The 16,352-nt window shown below is 36.3% G+C and overlaps 2 protein-coding genes across 3 annotated transcripts in view; one reads left to right on the top strand and one right to left on the bottom strand.

Annotated features, from left to right (window-relative positions):
• Positions 1-586, top strand: part of LOC106126030 (Bromodomain containing 8) — an 11,781-nt gene extending 11,195 nt beyond the window's left edge. The window contains exon 18 of the mRNA XM_013323484.1: positions 1-586. Coding sequence (XP_013178938.1) covers positions 1-155 — 155 coding nt within the window. The 3' untranslated portion in view covers positions 156-586.
• A 1,594-nt stretch (positions 587-2,180) lies between these two features.
• LOC106126001 (uncharacterized) overlaps positions 2,181-16,352 on the bottom strand; it is a 38,507-nt gene continuing 24,335 nt past the window's right edge. Inside the window, exons 27-45 of one of the 2 annotated variants that reach the window (XM_013323423.1) lie at positions 16,245-16,343; positions 15,660-15,946; positions 14,879-15,014; positions 14,380-14,536; positions 13,612-13,709; positions 13,150-13,263; positions 12,720-12,792; positions 12,082-12,210; positions 11,218-11,333; positions 10,552-10,674; positions 9,974-10,184; positions 9,365-9,507; positions 9,035-9,106; positions 8,772-8,858; positions 7,979-8,087; positions 6,631-7,607; positions 5,480-5,576; positions 3,411-3,521; positions 2,181-3,014 (exon numbers count right to left, since the gene is read on the bottom strand). In XM_013323423.1, coding sequence (XP_013178877.1) covers positions 2,848-3,014; positions 3,411-3,521; positions 5,480-5,576; positions 6,631-7,607; positions 7,979-8,087; positions 8,772-8,858; positions 9,035-9,106; positions 9,365-9,507; positions 9,974-10,184; positions 10,552-10,674; positions 11,218-11,333; positions 12,082-12,210; positions 12,720-12,792; positions 13,150-13,263; positions 13,612-13,709; positions 14,380-14,536; positions 14,879-15,014; positions 15,660-15,946; positions 16,245-16,343 — 3,306 coding nt within the window. In that variant the 3' untranslated portion in view covers positions 2,181-2,847. Of the gene's footprint in view, positions 3,015-3,410; positions 3,522-4,300; positions 4,422-5,479; positions 5,577-6,630; positions 7,608-7,978; positions 8,088-8,771; positions 8,859-9,034; positions 9,107-9,364; positions 9,508-9,973; positions 10,185-10,551; positions 10,675-11,217; positions 11,334-12,081; positions 12,211-12,719; positions 12,793-13,149; positions 13,264-13,611; positions 13,710-14,379; positions 14,537-14,878; positions 15,015-15,659; positions 15,947-16,244; positions 16,344-16,352 lie in introns of those variants that run through there. The other variant, XM_013323425.1, reaches the window with a different exon arrangement.

Below are 16,352 nucleotides of genomic sequence, written 5' to 3'. Positions count from 1 at the left end.
CTCAGTGTCAACTGGGCATGTTGTTGGCTGCGCAGGCGCACGCGGGGCTGGTGGCCGCCCCCCCGCGCCGCAAGCGCCGCGCCCCCCTCCCCGCCAGGCAGCCGCGCACACCCAACTCTTCTGATTCACCTCACGGCGCTAAGCGACAACACTGAATACACTAATCATCTATTTATCTATGGTTTCTGAGACCAAATAATGATTTATACGTGGAATTTGGTCTCAAAAACCATTTATTCCACAAATTTAGCAAACTTTGACCACACTAGCGACTTCTCTGACGTCATCAGCGGACTGTGACCACACTAGCGACTTCTCTGACGTCATCAGCGGACTGTGACCACACTAGCGACTTCTCTGACGTCATCAGCGGACTGTGACCACACTAGCGATTTCTCTGACGTCATCAGCGGACTGTGACCACACTAGCGATTTCTCTGACGTCATCAGCGGACTGTGACCACACTAGCGATTTCTCTGACGTCATCAGCGGACTGTGACCATCTTCTATATCTTTACGCGCCATTTTATTAATTTGACATGAAACATTATTATTTTGTGTTGCAAGTACAAAAAATAATTTCACAAAATGCTATATACATAAAAATGTGTCATCAAATTATGAATAAACTAAATAATTAATTCGTTTTATTTCTTATTTACTCTGATATTTGCCTTAAAATTGTATGAAATTGTTGATTCTGTTTTTCCAATAAGAAATACTAGCTGTCGCCCGAGACTCTGTCCGGACGAAAAACCTTATTGGTAGTCTATTTGTTCTTCGAGAGTATGTTCCACATCTATGCCTTACCATCAAGATCCATGTAACCATTCTGGAGATATCTTCTAACATTTAAACATTCGCATTTATAATATTAGTAACATGTTCTCTGTTTTTTTCTTAAGAGAATAAAAAGGGATAGAATTTTTTTTGTATAAGTTGAAAACTCTTCGTAATTTAATAAAAAAAACATTTTGACGTTTTGTAAATTTATTTTGCACATAGAATATTTTTGTGACTATTCATTAAATATTACGGCTTACATAAAGGGATACATCTATACAAATCAAGTTTGCGACGAAATATATTTAAAAAAAAACCGTCTTTACTGGGCGTGGAGTAGCGTTCTCTTATAATTAAACCGATGTGAATCATAATTAATCTAGGCAAATTGCAAAAAATTACAGTTCCATAGTCAGACAGAAATGACAATTTACGAATTATCGATTGATTTGTTTGATACGATTTACAATTTGCCTAGACAGATTACAAACTAACATACATCGGTGACAGCGAGTTTGAAGGAAAAGAGAAAGCGACAGGGCTCTTCCGAGCTAGTAACGCGAATACAGTCTATACAAAGAACATCGTAACTCACCTCTATTAGTCGTATTTCGTGCCTATTCGATTCCCGCCATATTGAAGCTGTCAGAATTACATCTGTCACTTTCAAATCGAAGCAAAAGATGTTACCAAACAGCCAGTTGTCAAACGATTTATAAAGGTGAGTTATATTCAAGCAAACATCAAGCAATTCTCCTAAAGACCGATTAATTATTAAATAGAACATTTCAGCTATATTTATATTATATTGATAAATCGGAAACATATTAAATAAAACGTTACTAGCTCTTAAACATACAACAGTGACAATTGTTTTTTTTTCAAAGAGAACTGATGAGATGTCACTGGAGTCGAAATACACTGAATGACAAACTTATCCGACATATAAATGAGACATGACGCTCATCTATGTCACAAGATCCTTGTCTATAAAGACATAGCTGCTTTCACAGAATTAACGCCTCTAACTGGGCTATATAATTGTCGTAATATACGTTAACTATTTACAAAGGTCAAAGTCAGGTTGACAGTTACTGTCAGTGTCATTTCCTTGTTTTAAAGTCAGGTTGAAAACTTAAGTTAAAATATTAATTAGCGTTTTCATATATTTTTAGTCGTATTTCAGTTAAAAAGACAAATTACAGTCGAAACGCTGATAAGCAAGAGTTTTTTTATAACAGAAGGGGTCAAACGAGCAGCAGGAACACCGAGGTGTTCAACGCCCATGGACATCAGCAATACCAGAGGAACCGCAGATGCGTTGCCTTTGAGATAGTGCTAAACTCGCTTCTTGAAGGACAAGTCGTAGCGGTTCAAGGGATCGCGATAACTTTTATACTAGGTTTGACTGTATTTGTCATCGACAAGTTTCTTTTTCGATTTCGTCACATAAATTAATTTAAAATTACTATTTTTTAAATGATAATTACATAATAAAATAAACTTACACGTCTTTACATAACTTAAAACGAAATAATGACAATTTACCAAGTAACAACAGGAATAAGAACTAATTTTGTTTATACAGTGTTTTTAAATAAAATCACACAAAGTCATATTTAAAGTTTGCATGTAAGATGTGTATGAGAGCAAGCTTTGTATGAAGCATCACTTTAATTTGAAAATAGACATTTCTTTTTTAAATATTAGCAGATTTTTGTGTAAATTTACTAATATTTCTTTTACTATTATAAATAAGCTGTAAGCTTGTGCTAGGATATGGTTTACAATAGTCTAATCGCGAGATTTGAACTCTCGATTATATGATCGGAAATCCGTACCCTTAACCATTAAGCTATTGATGCTTTTGGATTACAAATGTTTGTATGGAATATGTATGATATCAAATTAAGATAAGAACGTTCAAATATAACAGATTGAATTAAATTTGTGAAAGACAGAATTAGTTTCGTAATCTTAAATTTGTTTTGTAAAATCGTGAATTACTTTTGTAAACGTCAGAATTGTAAAATCTATCGTAATTATAGTTTTTTTTTTTAGTTTTATTTATGTCCAGGTCTTAGAGCGTTAACATCAAGCGCTACACGTGGCTTATGTCGTGGAGGTTCAAAATAAAAGTCGAATCGCTTGAACGATTCAATCTCTCTGTCTGCTACTTCTAAAGCTGAAAGATTGGTAATAGTACGATCCGGGAGGAACACGCTGTTCTCTGTAAAGAAAAAAGACGAATAACATTACTTGTAAGTAAAAGTTAACTTATTCTTGTTATTAGCTGTAGCCGGCGACTCCGTCCGCGCGGTTTTGAAATAATTAGTCTATGTGTTCTTCCAGACTATATTCTATATGTATGTTAAATTTCTTTAAGATCCATGCAACCGTTCTAACAAACATCCATCCATCTAAACATTCGCATATTACTAGTTATGGCCCGCGACTCCGTCCGGGCGGAATTAAATAAAAAAACTACACTAGCCTATGTGTTCTTCCAGACTATGTTCTATATGTATGACAAATTTCATCAAGATCCGTTGAGTTGTTCCGGAGATATCTTCTAACATACATCTAAACATTCACATTTATAATATTAGTAAAATAATTTACATACCATGTCTGGCAATAGGAGCTCCCTCCCCTATAGCTCCGGGGCCATCATTGGGAGGTGAAGGGGTTATGACCCCATTGTCGCAGTCCCGTGGGGAGACAGGGGATGAAATTCCTGCGTGGGTGAAGTTGTGACAATCATAAGGAATATAAACCAAAGATAAGAATAGAATAAGGAACATATGGTACAGTTTTTTTTTATTTACAATTAATTTTTAAAATAATTTTAAAGATTCTCGTAATGTTCACTCTATAAATAGTATTATTGAAAGTCTTTGGTCAATCATATTGTTACTTTATCATCATCATCATCAGCTCACTATATAACCCCACTGAGGGTCTCTGCACCTCCACTAAGTGAGAGTATGTGATAGTGAATGCTGGTCCAGTGCAAGACTTGACACATATGTTTGAGTTTGTCAGATATGTGCAGCATCACGATGTTTTCCTTCACCGTAACAACTTGCGATATTAAAATCTTTGCTCAATATTTTAGTAGAATTTAAATTATTTTTCGTTAAAACAATTAAATTCTATCGTTAAATATTTTATATTTAATTTTATAATTAGTTAATTTGTTTCTAAAATTAATATGTAATCCGATTTAATATATTAAAATAAAAAAAAATCGAAATATGAGTAATTAAAAAAATCTGTAAAAAAAAATTCTCTGACCGATCTGTCAAGTCATTTTGTCATTTAGCAACCATTTCAGTCAAAAAAAAAATTTAAAGTAAAAAAATAAAAAAAAAACAAAAAAATCGTAATATGAGTCTAATTAACAAAAGAATCTTTACAATTTTCTCAGAGAGATCTGTCAAGTCATTTTGTCATTCAGCAATGAACCATTTCAGTCAAAAAAAAAAAATCGAAGTAAAAAAAAACAAAAAAAAATTAAATTTCAACTATTTTATTATAATCAACTTCTATATTCGTGTTTTCGTTTTTAAATCTTATCTCTGTGTATTCCTTCTCCTTCTAAACATCTCCTGAAGCACCGTGTTTCATAACATTTCTATAGGGATGGAGAAAAAAAAACAAAAATTAGAATCGCGAAATAAAAAAAAATCCGCCACCAACATAAAAAAGCAAGTTTTTTTACTATCATTAAAGGAATCTTAAAATAATAAAAAATAGTAAAAAAAAATATTTTTCATTATTTAAAAATACAATACATAAAATTACATAAAAAAAAATCGTAACATTAAAAAAATTGAATATGAAATGCGGTTCTTAGGAAGTAAAGGCTTTTAAGTTAATTATAAAAAAAATATAATTTGAGAAAAACTTGACCGCGTCAAGTACGCGGCATCAACGCGGTAACGACGGTTAAAAACCTAACTATTACAAACTAAGACTTACTTAGACGTAAAAGTTTTTTTACACTAAGCAAAACTTTTCACATTTTTTCTGACGTCACATGCCACCATATGTTTTTTAATCAACAATAGTTTGACAAACTTATTTGGTCCGGTGATAAAATATATTACAAGTTTGTCTAGTCTAGTTGTATTTTCTTACTAGATATAAGGCTGACAAGTTCAAAAGAACTAGTCACCAAAAAAAAAATAAAGACAAAAAAATTGCAAGAGAAAAACTCTATGGGAGAGAAATCACTATAATCCAGAATCATTGTCTAGTCCCGATTGATGACCTCCATAACAAAGTCTGGTCAGAGAGAAACTTCTATAAGCGAGAAAACTTAAACTCTAGACTCGTTTTCGACTATCCATAGACATAGAACATAGACATAGCCAGGAGAGTGCCATAGTGTAGCAATAAATTAAAAAGTTACAAAATAAGTAAATTATATAACTAATTTGTTGGATTAATTTTATTAAAAGATTTGATTCTCGACACTCCGACACTATAACGTACATTAACTACAACATTAATTCTCATACAAAATTATATTATATACTTTATACACGTCACTTGTCAAACTTATCTATCTTAAATAGACAGATTATAATGAGCTATAATTATTATTTCCCGGGTCAGATAAGTTTGTCAAACTGTAGTAGTAGGTGACGTCATTAGGGTATCATGTTATGTTGACCGTGTAGTACTTACCAGTATGGTTATGAGCATACAGTGTGTCAGGCCAGGCGGGTGGAGAGCGACGGGAGAACAATGACTCGTCACCTCGCACCTCATCTTGTGGACCATCCTGTATAAATACATAATCTTACTAATATTATACATACGAATGTATGTATGGATGGATGTTAGAATGTATCTCCAGAATGTCCAAACGGATCACAAGAAATTTGGTATAGAACACATAGGCTACTAAGTTTTATTTTGTAATTCCGAGCAGACAGAGCCGCAAGCAAAAGCTAGTTTGTCAATAACAAAAATCCTAACTGTACCCATATGACACTCTTTGAAATAATACGAATTGAATGACACCTCACTTGTCAAAATCTATTTAGTCGACTATACGGGGGGGTGTTATAAAAAAAAATTATAAACATACAAAACCAACATATGCCTGACAAACATTACTCTTAAGGGTTGTTGATTATTTACATGACTAAAAAAAGAGGGGTGGGGTCCTTAAAAAATCACGAAACGTCACTAAGGGGGAGCCCCGTTCCTAAAGCTAAAGTAAGATATATTTATATCTTTACTAATATTATAAATGCCAAAGTAACTCTATCTGTCTGTTTGTATGTGCCGCTTTCACACAAAAACTACTGAACAGATTTAAATGAAATTTGGTACAAAGATTGATCAGTGGTTCCCAAACTTATTTTGTCTACTGCCCACTTTGAGAATAAATATTTTTTTAGCGCCCCCATATTTTCGCATATTTAAAAACCACTATAACTTCAAATTAAATTAATTATTGTGACCTATAAATGTGTATTAACAGAGAATTCTAAAGGAAACTTTTACTATAACCCGCAACTTGAGACCTGCAGCGCCCACAAGGGGGCGTTATCGCACACTTTGGGAAAGACTGGTCTAGAGCCTGAGAAAGGACGTAAACTTTTAACGCGACAAAGGGGTAGAAAGGGGTTGAAATTTGTGGAAATTTGTACGGGTATATCGTGATTCTTTCAGTTAGAAGCTTAAAACTTATTTTTTAGGCACATGGTTTAAATTATGATGAGAGGGGTGAGTTTAAAACCTTACCACATCATCGGAGGGTAGGTAGGAGATCAAAAAATGCTAGAAATAACATAATTAAAAATCATTTTAATAGTTAAAAAACTCACCTGTTTATAAAACTTGGATTCTGTTACATGATGTATAGTCACTTCGCTGTTCAATTTAGATCCAACCCGAAGACGTTGGAAATATGGTAAGGAATCACCGTTTGGAATATTTGTAACACTAACATCTTGACTTTTTGATACATTTGCACTTACATCACTTTTCTCACTAAACAATGCACTACGAAACACATTTCTATCTTCCTGTCCAAACGGTGTGTACAAACTACCTTTAAACTCATCATTCCTTGGTGTACCGATAGGTTCAGGTCTTTGTATTGGATTTGCAAATAGAGATTCATTTTCATAACTCCTTTCCATATTCGGTCTGGTACCGATCGGATTAGGTGATACAACAGGTTTAGGTTTCTCTTCATAATACTCCGGTGATAGGAAATTCCTTTGATTCGTGTCTTCTGGTGTGCTAAATAGCGAATATCCCTCATTTTTCTGTGTGAACGATGCTAGATTTAAAATTCGTTTCTGTAATTCACTTTCATGATTCTTCGGTGAGTTTATATGTTCTTTGACATATTGATTTTGCGTTTGATTTTGTATAGGATTGTATACATTTGGATTCATATATGTATAAGGTTGTGTAAACAATGTTTGATTTGTCTGTGGTACTTGGTTACGTATACCCATAAGACTTTGTTGATGCATGATAGACATCAACGGGTTTCTTATTGTGTACATTCCATTTGAAGTTGGGGTTATCGTTGCTTGACATGCTGTTGGTGGCATTGGTATGGGTTCGGGGTTTCTTATTTCAGTTTTCTTTGGTGGTGCATTAGTTATTTGCACCGTTGGTAGATTTGGATGGAACATTGGGTTACGTAATGTCACCATTTTGGCACCGTCTTCTTTTATGTCGTTTTCTGTTGCTTTTTTCGCCTTCTTTTTGGATTTTTTCGATTTACCAGCGTTGTTTTGAATCGGAACTGGAGGTGGGTCTGGTACTATTATAGTTTTTGGTGGCTCTGGAAAATTTAATTAAGTTTATTAGTTCATATAAATGTGAATGTATGGATATGTATGGATCTCACTGAAAATTTTCATAGATGTAGAACATAGTCTGGAAGAACACATAGACTGCACACTAGGTTTTTTTTAATTCCCTGCGAACGGAGTCGCGGGCGACAGCTTGTTATATCATAAATGCGAATGTTTGAGTGTATGGATGGATGTCATAGATGTAGAACCATAGTCTGGAAGAAGACATAGACAAGAAACAAAGTTATGTAGAGTTTCGCCTACTAAAATCTCGATAGCCATCCTCTGGCAGGGCTCTTAGTCCAAACTAGTCTTACTTAGTGCAGTTTTTGCACTCATAGTGACTTTGAGTACTCACCAGGCATATGTGTTGTGAACACAGCGTGGGCGGGGTCAGCATTGATGAGGGGCGGAGGGCGTGGCGGAGGCGTTGGCTGCGCTGCCAGCTCTGAGCAGCGCCACAGCGGCTGTTGTGTACATAAATAAATGTAATAAGTATTCCCCTTGTCTTAAGGATGGGAAGGGGATTTGTCGGAAGGATCGCATAGGAAGGGAAATTATCATATTTCTGTGCGTCTCCTCCTCAGTTTGATTAAAAGTAGGCAACGTATCTGTGAAGGATATCAATGGGCAGATAAAACAAACAAGTAATTACTTTTAAGCAATTAAAGTTTTGAATACCATATTGTCCTACTCAAATTCTTCATTTGACACCCATATTGGAGGTGTCTGAACATATATCGTTACCTTAGTCACAAAATGGCGGATAACTTTTTTTTTTAATATAATAAGATGAAAAATCGAAATCGTTGAAATAGCGAAGTGACAGTTGCCCATAGACATACGCAATTGCATATGCGTTGCCTACCTTTAATCGACGGAGGAGAGGATGCACAGAAAGAAAATATTTTCCCCATGCATCCTCTCATCCGGAAAGTCCACTTCCACTTCCCATACTTTCCTTATATAAAAATAGGATGGGAAGGTAAAGAGGAATAAATTAGGTCTCCGGGACGCACACTCATCAGACTGTAGTTGGAATTGCTTCCACTTGAGGCCTGTCTTCTGTATGGTCGTGGTATTTCACCGGGCGAGGACAATTCTCCAAATGAACGAGGTAATTGAAGTATTTTCGTATAACTAAGTTTTACCACAGAATTAATAGGCGGTGTATCCTTCTTCTCATTCGGTTGTACTCTGGTCAGAGTTATTCCTGGTGGTAATCTTAAATCAGCAACCTGGAAATGTATAAAACATAATGAATAACATTGTATTATAACAGTTTGGATGTATGGATATAATCCATTGTATACATACATTTGTAAATAACCGAATTTACTTTGTTGAAACTCTGAAAGATTGTTATGGATAGCTCTTGAAAAACATTACCGTGTAGGAGCTGGGGAAGTCTCACCTGAACACCGCTACTCAGTTGCTCCATGATGCTGCATGATGCGGGCTTCTCTGTCTCACTCGGGCAAGGACTCTGCAGTTAAAAATATATCCAAATTAAATCGTACATCAATTTTTAATTATATTTTTTTTCTGTACAAAAGAGAAACTTACGACTTAATCTTACTAATATTATAAATGCGAATGTTTAGATGTATGTCAGAAGATATCTCCGGAACAACTCAACAGATCTTGATGAAATTTGACATACATATAGAACATAGTCTGGAACAACACATAGGGTACTATTTTTTTTTGCACGTAAAGTCGCATGTAAAAGCTATTCGATTACCTTATTATTGACAACTTCTATTGTGGTATCTGGTGTCAGCACTTTATGCTTCTGTATGGCTTGTTGTTTAACTGTCGGTTCTTGTTCTTTCTTCTTCTCCTTCTTTGGCACTGGAGTTGGTTGCTTTTGCTTTGCTGGTTGAGCTGGAATTTTTTTTTTAATTTATTAGTATTATTAAAGAATCACCACTTAGTGTCTTAGACTACCCTAAGTGAGAGTATGTGATACTGAATGCTGGTCCAGTACAAGACTTGACACATATGTTTGAGTTTGTCAGATATGTGCAGCATCACGATGTTTTCCTTCATCGTAACAACATAGGATAAATGTACATATGTAAATGTAACACATTCATACATCACGGGATTACAACACAGGAGCATGCTGATTGCAAGTCAACTGATTAACCACTGAGACATAGACGCTTATTTTATCTACTAATATTATAATTGTGAATGTTTAGATGTATGTCAGAAGATATCTTCAGAACAACTCAAAGGATTTAGATAAAATTTGTCATACATATAGAACATAGTCTGGAAGAACACATAGAATTGTGTTTGTTTTTAATTCCGCGTAGACAAAGTCGCAGGCAACAGCTATACTAACCAGTTTTTTCCTGTTTCTCCTTTCCTTTCTTCTCAATTTTCTCCTGTTTCTTGATTTCTTTCTTCTTCGCTTTTTCTTCAGCTTTAATTTCGCTGGCAGTTAGCTTCTTTTCCACTTTCTTGGTGACAGGTTCCGGTTTCGGTGGTTCTGGTTTCTTCTCTTTCTTCTTCGCTTCCGCTTGCTGCTGTTTCTTCTTCTCTTCTTCCTCCGCCTTTACAAGATTAAGAACATTTTTTATTTTACTAATATAATTTTACAGAACAATTTAACAGATTTCACTGTAATTTGACATACATATAGAACATATGCAGTAGGAACAAAGATTAATTAATAAGGTTTTTTTTTTATTTAACGCAGACAAAGTCGTAGGCAAAGGCTATCATACTAATATTATAAATGTGAATGTTTAGATGTATGTTTGTTAGAAGATATCTCCGGAACAACTCAACAGATCTTGATGAAATTTGTCATACATATAGAACATAGTCTGGAAGAACACAAAGGCTACTTAGTTTTTTTAATTCCTTGCGGACGGAGTCGCATGCGATTATTATAGCAACTATCAATATATTCTTTACCTGTTGTTTAGCCAATAGTTTTCTTTGCTTTTTAGAAAGTGCCGGTGGTTCATTTTCCACTTGAGTTTTCTTCTGCTCCTTGGGTTTAACTTCTTTAGCTGCCTGCACTTCTTTCTGCTTCTTCTAGAAGATTGCGACAATTTAACTTTTAATAATTATAACTTTTAAGACAGTAAAATGGAAGGAATTACGCTGTTTTTACATCATAAGGTGGCAAACGAGCGAGCGGCCACCTGAAATCGCTGAAATAGCGAAGTGACCGTTGCTCATAGACATACGCAATTGTATATGCGTTGTCTACCTTTAATCGACGGAGGAGAGGATGCACAGAAAGAAAATATTTTCCCCTTCCATGAATCTCATCCGGGAAGTCCACTTCCACTTCCCATCCTTACCTTATAAGAAAAAGGGTGGGAAGGGAAAGAGGACTAAATTAGGTCTCCGGGACGCACACTCATCAGACTGTAGTTACAATTGCTTCCACTTGAAGCCTGTCTTCTGTGTAATGGCTTACAGTCTGAAACCTAACCTAACCCAACCTTTATAAGGAAAGAACGCGAAGGGGGATTATATTTGACAGAGGAGGGGATGCATAAGGGGAAATATTCCCATATGGGCAGCGGACTCTTCGCCATTTCGGCGAATTCAGGAGGTTTATTTAGTTACCTTTTCTTTATTTGTTCCTTTAGCGAGTTGATTGATATGTGCAAGCGCCTGCTCCCAGGTTTGCTTGCGTTGCGGCTGATCTTTCGTCTGCGTTGTTTCTTCACGGGGTTTATCACCTATAAAAAAAATTTAAACAAGTGTCATTTTTCGTAAATTACTAGTTTTTATGTTATTTTTATAAATATACTGCTTGTTGCCCGCGATTCTGTCCGCGTAAAATTAAAAGAAAATAAAAAAATTAATAAGTGGTCTATATGTTCTTCCAGACTATGTTCTACATCTATGCCCTTAATCAAGATCCATGCAGTTGTTCTGGAGATATCTTCTAACATACATCTAAACATTCGCATTTATAATATTAGTAAGATATAATAATAGTAGAGAGCGTCAGTGGCTCAGGAGTCAAACACATGACTTGCAATCTGCAGGTCCTGGGTTCGAATCCCGCCATGTACCAATGCGTCTGAGAAAGTCAAACATATGTGTGAAGTAAACCAGCACTTGGCCAGCGTGGTTGACTATGACCTAGTCACATAACTTAGGGTAGGCTCCGAGCCTCTCAGTGGGGATGTATAGTGAGCTGATGATGATGATACTTTTTGAAGTCGCAATAGCCTAATAGTTAAGAGTCGAGGGTTCGAATCCACTCATACGAATATTGTGAACCTAGAATAAGTCTAGAGCTTAGTTGCGGCGACGCTAATATTTAAAAAATATCTTACTAATATTATAAATGCGAATGTTTAGATGTATGTTAGAAGATATCTCCAGAACAACTCAACGGATCTTGATGAAATTTGTCATACATATAGAACATAGTCTGGAAGAACACATATACTACTATTTTTTTAAATTCCATATTACCTTCATCTTGTTCATTAGATGTTTGCAACAAATGCGCAAGCGTGACATCATCACGTCCGTCAACAGAGAGCGTGACACCGCCGGCACCAGCGCGGCGTACGCGCACCACTCCGCCACCATCACCACCACCTGCATATACAAACCGGTTATAATATCAAAGGTACCGACGATAACTGCAACAATTTTTATACGTTCTAATATATGCTAGCTGTCGCCCGCGACTCCGTGCGCGTGGATATATAAAAAAACTTAATTAGTGTAGCCTATTTGTTCTTTAAGACTATGTTCTATACGTATGACAAATTTAATCGAGATCCATTCAGTCGTTCTAGAGACATCTTTAAACACCCATCCATCCATCCATCCACATCACATCCATCTAAACATTCGCATTTATAATATTAAAAAGCAGCTCATAAAGGCATAAATAGTATCCTATGTCCGTCTCCTGGCTCTAAGCTACCTCCTCAACAACCTTCAGGCATATCGGTAAAGTCGTTCTTGAGTTATAAATAGTGTAACTAACACCACTTTCTTTTACATAGATATTGGAAACTCTAAAAGCGAGAAATATCTTGAAATCTCACTTATCCATGTTCAAGTATACATTCAAAAACGAGGTAAATACAAAAACATACCAAGCGCTCTAACAACTTCCTTTAGCCGCTGGAAGTTCTTCAGCTGCACATCCAGCTGCTGCTCAGGTAGCTCCTGGAGACGTGGAACATCAATTACCTTTCAGTTTACACATTAGTATACAAGTGTACAATAAATTTTGCACATAAGTGTACAAGTGTACCGTTTGCTCAGTATACTAGAGAAAAAGTGTATCTTTTATTATGCATAGTATACAAGTGTACAATTTATTTTGCACTTAGTATACAAGTGTACCAGAAATTTTGCACTAAGTATACAAGTGTACCTTTAATTTTGCACTTAGTATACAAGTGTACCAGAAATTTTGCACTAAGTATACAAGTGTACCTTTAATTTTGCACTTAGTATACAAGTGTACCTTTAATTTTGCACATTAGTGTGCAAGTGTCCTATTAATTTTGCTCAGTTTACCTGTAGCGGTCTGTCCGGCTTGCCTTGCACCGCTCTCGCCTCAAGCAGCTCTCTCTCGCACTGCTGCAGGCGACGACTCGCCTCTGCAACTTGCCGCTCGGCCACTTGCAAGTCCTGGATGAATACATCTTACTATTATTATAAATGGATGGATGGATGTTTGTTAGAATGTATCTCCAGAATGTGTAGATATAGAACAGTCTCAAAGAACATATATGCTACTATTTTTTTTAATGCCTCGCAAACGGTGTCGAGGGCGACAGCTAGTCTTACTAATATTATAAATACGAATGTTTAGATGTACGTTTGTTAGAAGTTATCACCAGAACGGCTGCATAGATCTTGATGAAATTCAGCATAGATGTAGAACATAGTCTGGAAGTACACATAGGGGTAAGACTTTTTTTTAATTCCACAGACAGAGCGATAGGCGATAGCTAGTTAATATTTTATATATCTTACCTCAGTGGTAGTAGATATGAATGTATTGATTTGAGTCAACTGCTCAGTTAGTAGTTGCACCTTCGCCATCACAGCTGGGTCAAGCTTCTGCTTCTTTCCTGTTACAAGAAATATATTTCCCAATTAAAATATGGATAAGCGAGAAAAATTGCTTATACGGAGCTGATAAAAACCAGTCATCATCATCAGCTCTATATGTCACCACTGAGGGTCTTAGTGTACCCTAAGTGAGAGTATGTGATAGTGAATGCCGGTCCAGTACAAGACTTGACACATATGTTTGTGTTTGTCAGATATATGCAGCATCACGATGTTTTCCTTCATCGTAACAACATAGGATAAATGTACATATGTAAATGTAACACATTCATACATGACGGGATTACAACACTAATTAAAAAAATGACAAGTACGAGAAAGAATTTAGAAATTTTAGTATCAGAAACCCATGGTTAATATTTTTGTATGTATTTATGTTAGAAGGTATCTCCAGAAGGTTCATAAGATTAGGGGTTAATCAGTTGACTTGCAATCAGCATGCTCCTGTGTTGTAATCCCGTGATGTATGAATGTGTTACATTTACATATGTACATTTATCTTATGTTGTTACGATGAAGGAAAACATCGTGATGGTGCACATATCTGACAAACTCAAACATATGTGTCAAGTCTTGCACTGGACCAGCATTCACTATCACATACTCTCACTTAGGGTAGGTGCAGAGACCCTCAGTGGGGCCCTGTAGAGTATATATATGAATACTAACCCTTCCTCTTAGCCCGGTGATGCGCAAGCGCAGCTTTAGCATGCTGAGCGCGTTTATTCGCCGAATCTAATACTTCGGTAAGAGTTGATGCAATCATTTTCGCATACGACAACTGTCCAGCTAATGCCGTACGTTGTTCTACAAGACGGGACTCCATCTGAAGAATAAAATTGTATTTGGTTACTAAGTGAGACCCTTAGTGTCATTAAAAGCATAGTCTTCTTTCCTTTTTCACCCTTTTATAAGGATTGGAAGGGGAATGTAAATTTGATAGAGGTGTGGACACATAAAAAGGGACGATATTCTCTTTCTGTGCGTTTCCTACGTCGATTAAAGGTAGACAATGTATCTATGGACAGCGGTCGCTTCGTTATTTCGGCGAATACAGACCACTGGCTCCTTTACCACTAAATAGTATAAAAAAAACGAAAAAATCTTATAAAATTTCTTATTATTATTTGCTTACAGCTTTCATTTTAACAACAACATTTTCTCTTACCTTCTTAGCCCTTTGACGTTGCTTCTTGGCTTTCTTCTTTCCCCTGTCGACGTGACGCTGAGGGCCCTCGATGTACTGCAGCAGGGCGTCAAGATCACGAGGGTCCTCCGCACGCCCGCAGCGCCAGAACGAACCACTGGGGGTGCATAAATTAAACGGTTACTAAAGAGGGCCCTTTAGAGAAGGTAACCGGTTACTAAAGGGACCTTTCTAGTATGTAACCGGTTCCTGAAAGTAGTTGCATTTCCTACTTCTATTCGTCAGAGAGAATATTTCCCTTTCTTATGGGCATCCATTAAATCTGCTTTCTCTTCACATAATTTTCAAAGAGTGGGAAGAGAAGGAGACTAAAATGATTCCTCCGGATCAGTTGTCTCTTGCAGTTGTAATGTGACAAACAGATTTTGTTTTAGCTAATCTACACTAAGTATTAACCTTAGTGTAGATGTGGTATTTAAAGTTTAACAGTGGTAGAGCCCGTTTTTACATATTCGCACGAATTGTCCTCGCCCGGTGAAATACCACGACCACACAGAAGACAGATGAGTGTGCGTCCCGGAGGCCTAATTAAGTCCTTTTTCCCTTCCCACCCTTTTTCTTATAAGGAAAGGATGGGAAGTGGAAGTGGACTTTCCGGATGAGAGGATGCATGGAAAAGGAAAATATTTTCTTTCTGTGCATCCTCTCCATCTATGGACAACGCTTCGCTATTTCAGCGATTTAAGGTGACTCGCTCGTTTACCACCTTATGATATATAAGAAATTAAATTAAAGAACATACCCTGAACATCCTGATGAGGTAGAGAATACGCTGGTATCTCGGCTCGATAGTGACACTGTCGCACGTTGTTGCGGTCTACCTTGACGTTGTTGCAGTTGTTGCTGTCTGATTAACTCCTGTTGTTGCAATGTTAACGTCGGTTTGTTATGTATCGGCAGATCGTATATAGGTTCAGGTTTTTCTGCAGGTATTTCCGTCATCTGTTCGGTTATATGTTGCAATTGTTGTTGGTGTTGTTTTAATTGTTGCCTTTGGTGGTTTAATAATTGTTGTTGTTGCTTCAGTTGCTGGAAATATATATAAATTTAGTTTTTAAAAAAAAATATTAAAACTTTACTAGCTTTCGTCTATATCTAATCACTCTAACTTAGGGTAGGCTCCGAGCTGCTCAGAGGAACGTATACTGAGCTGATGATGATGATGAAATAAGACATTTTCATATCTTACTAATATTATAAATGTGAATGTTTAGATGTATGTTAGAAGATATCTCCAGAACAACTCAACAGATCTTGATGAAATTTGTCATACATATAGAACATAGTCTGGAAAAACACATAGGCTACTAAGTTTTTTTTTATTTACCTGCAATCGTATTTGTTCCATAGCATTTGGATTGACTTTGCCTTCAGCTTTCAACCCTGATGGTGTATTAGTTTGAGCGGGAACAGTGCGTTGAACAACCTAGGAACA

This window comes from Papilio xuthus, unplaced genomic scaffold (genome assembly GCF_000836235.2).
Source record: "Papilio xuthus unplaced genomic scaffold, Pxut_1.1 DF825355.1, whole genome shotgun sequence".
In the NCBI taxonomy this organism is placed as follows: Eukaryota; Metazoa; Arthropoda; class Insecta; order Lepidoptera; family Papilionidae; genus Papilio; species Papilio xuthus.
This window is presented reverse-complemented; position numbering and strand designations above follow the sequence as displayed.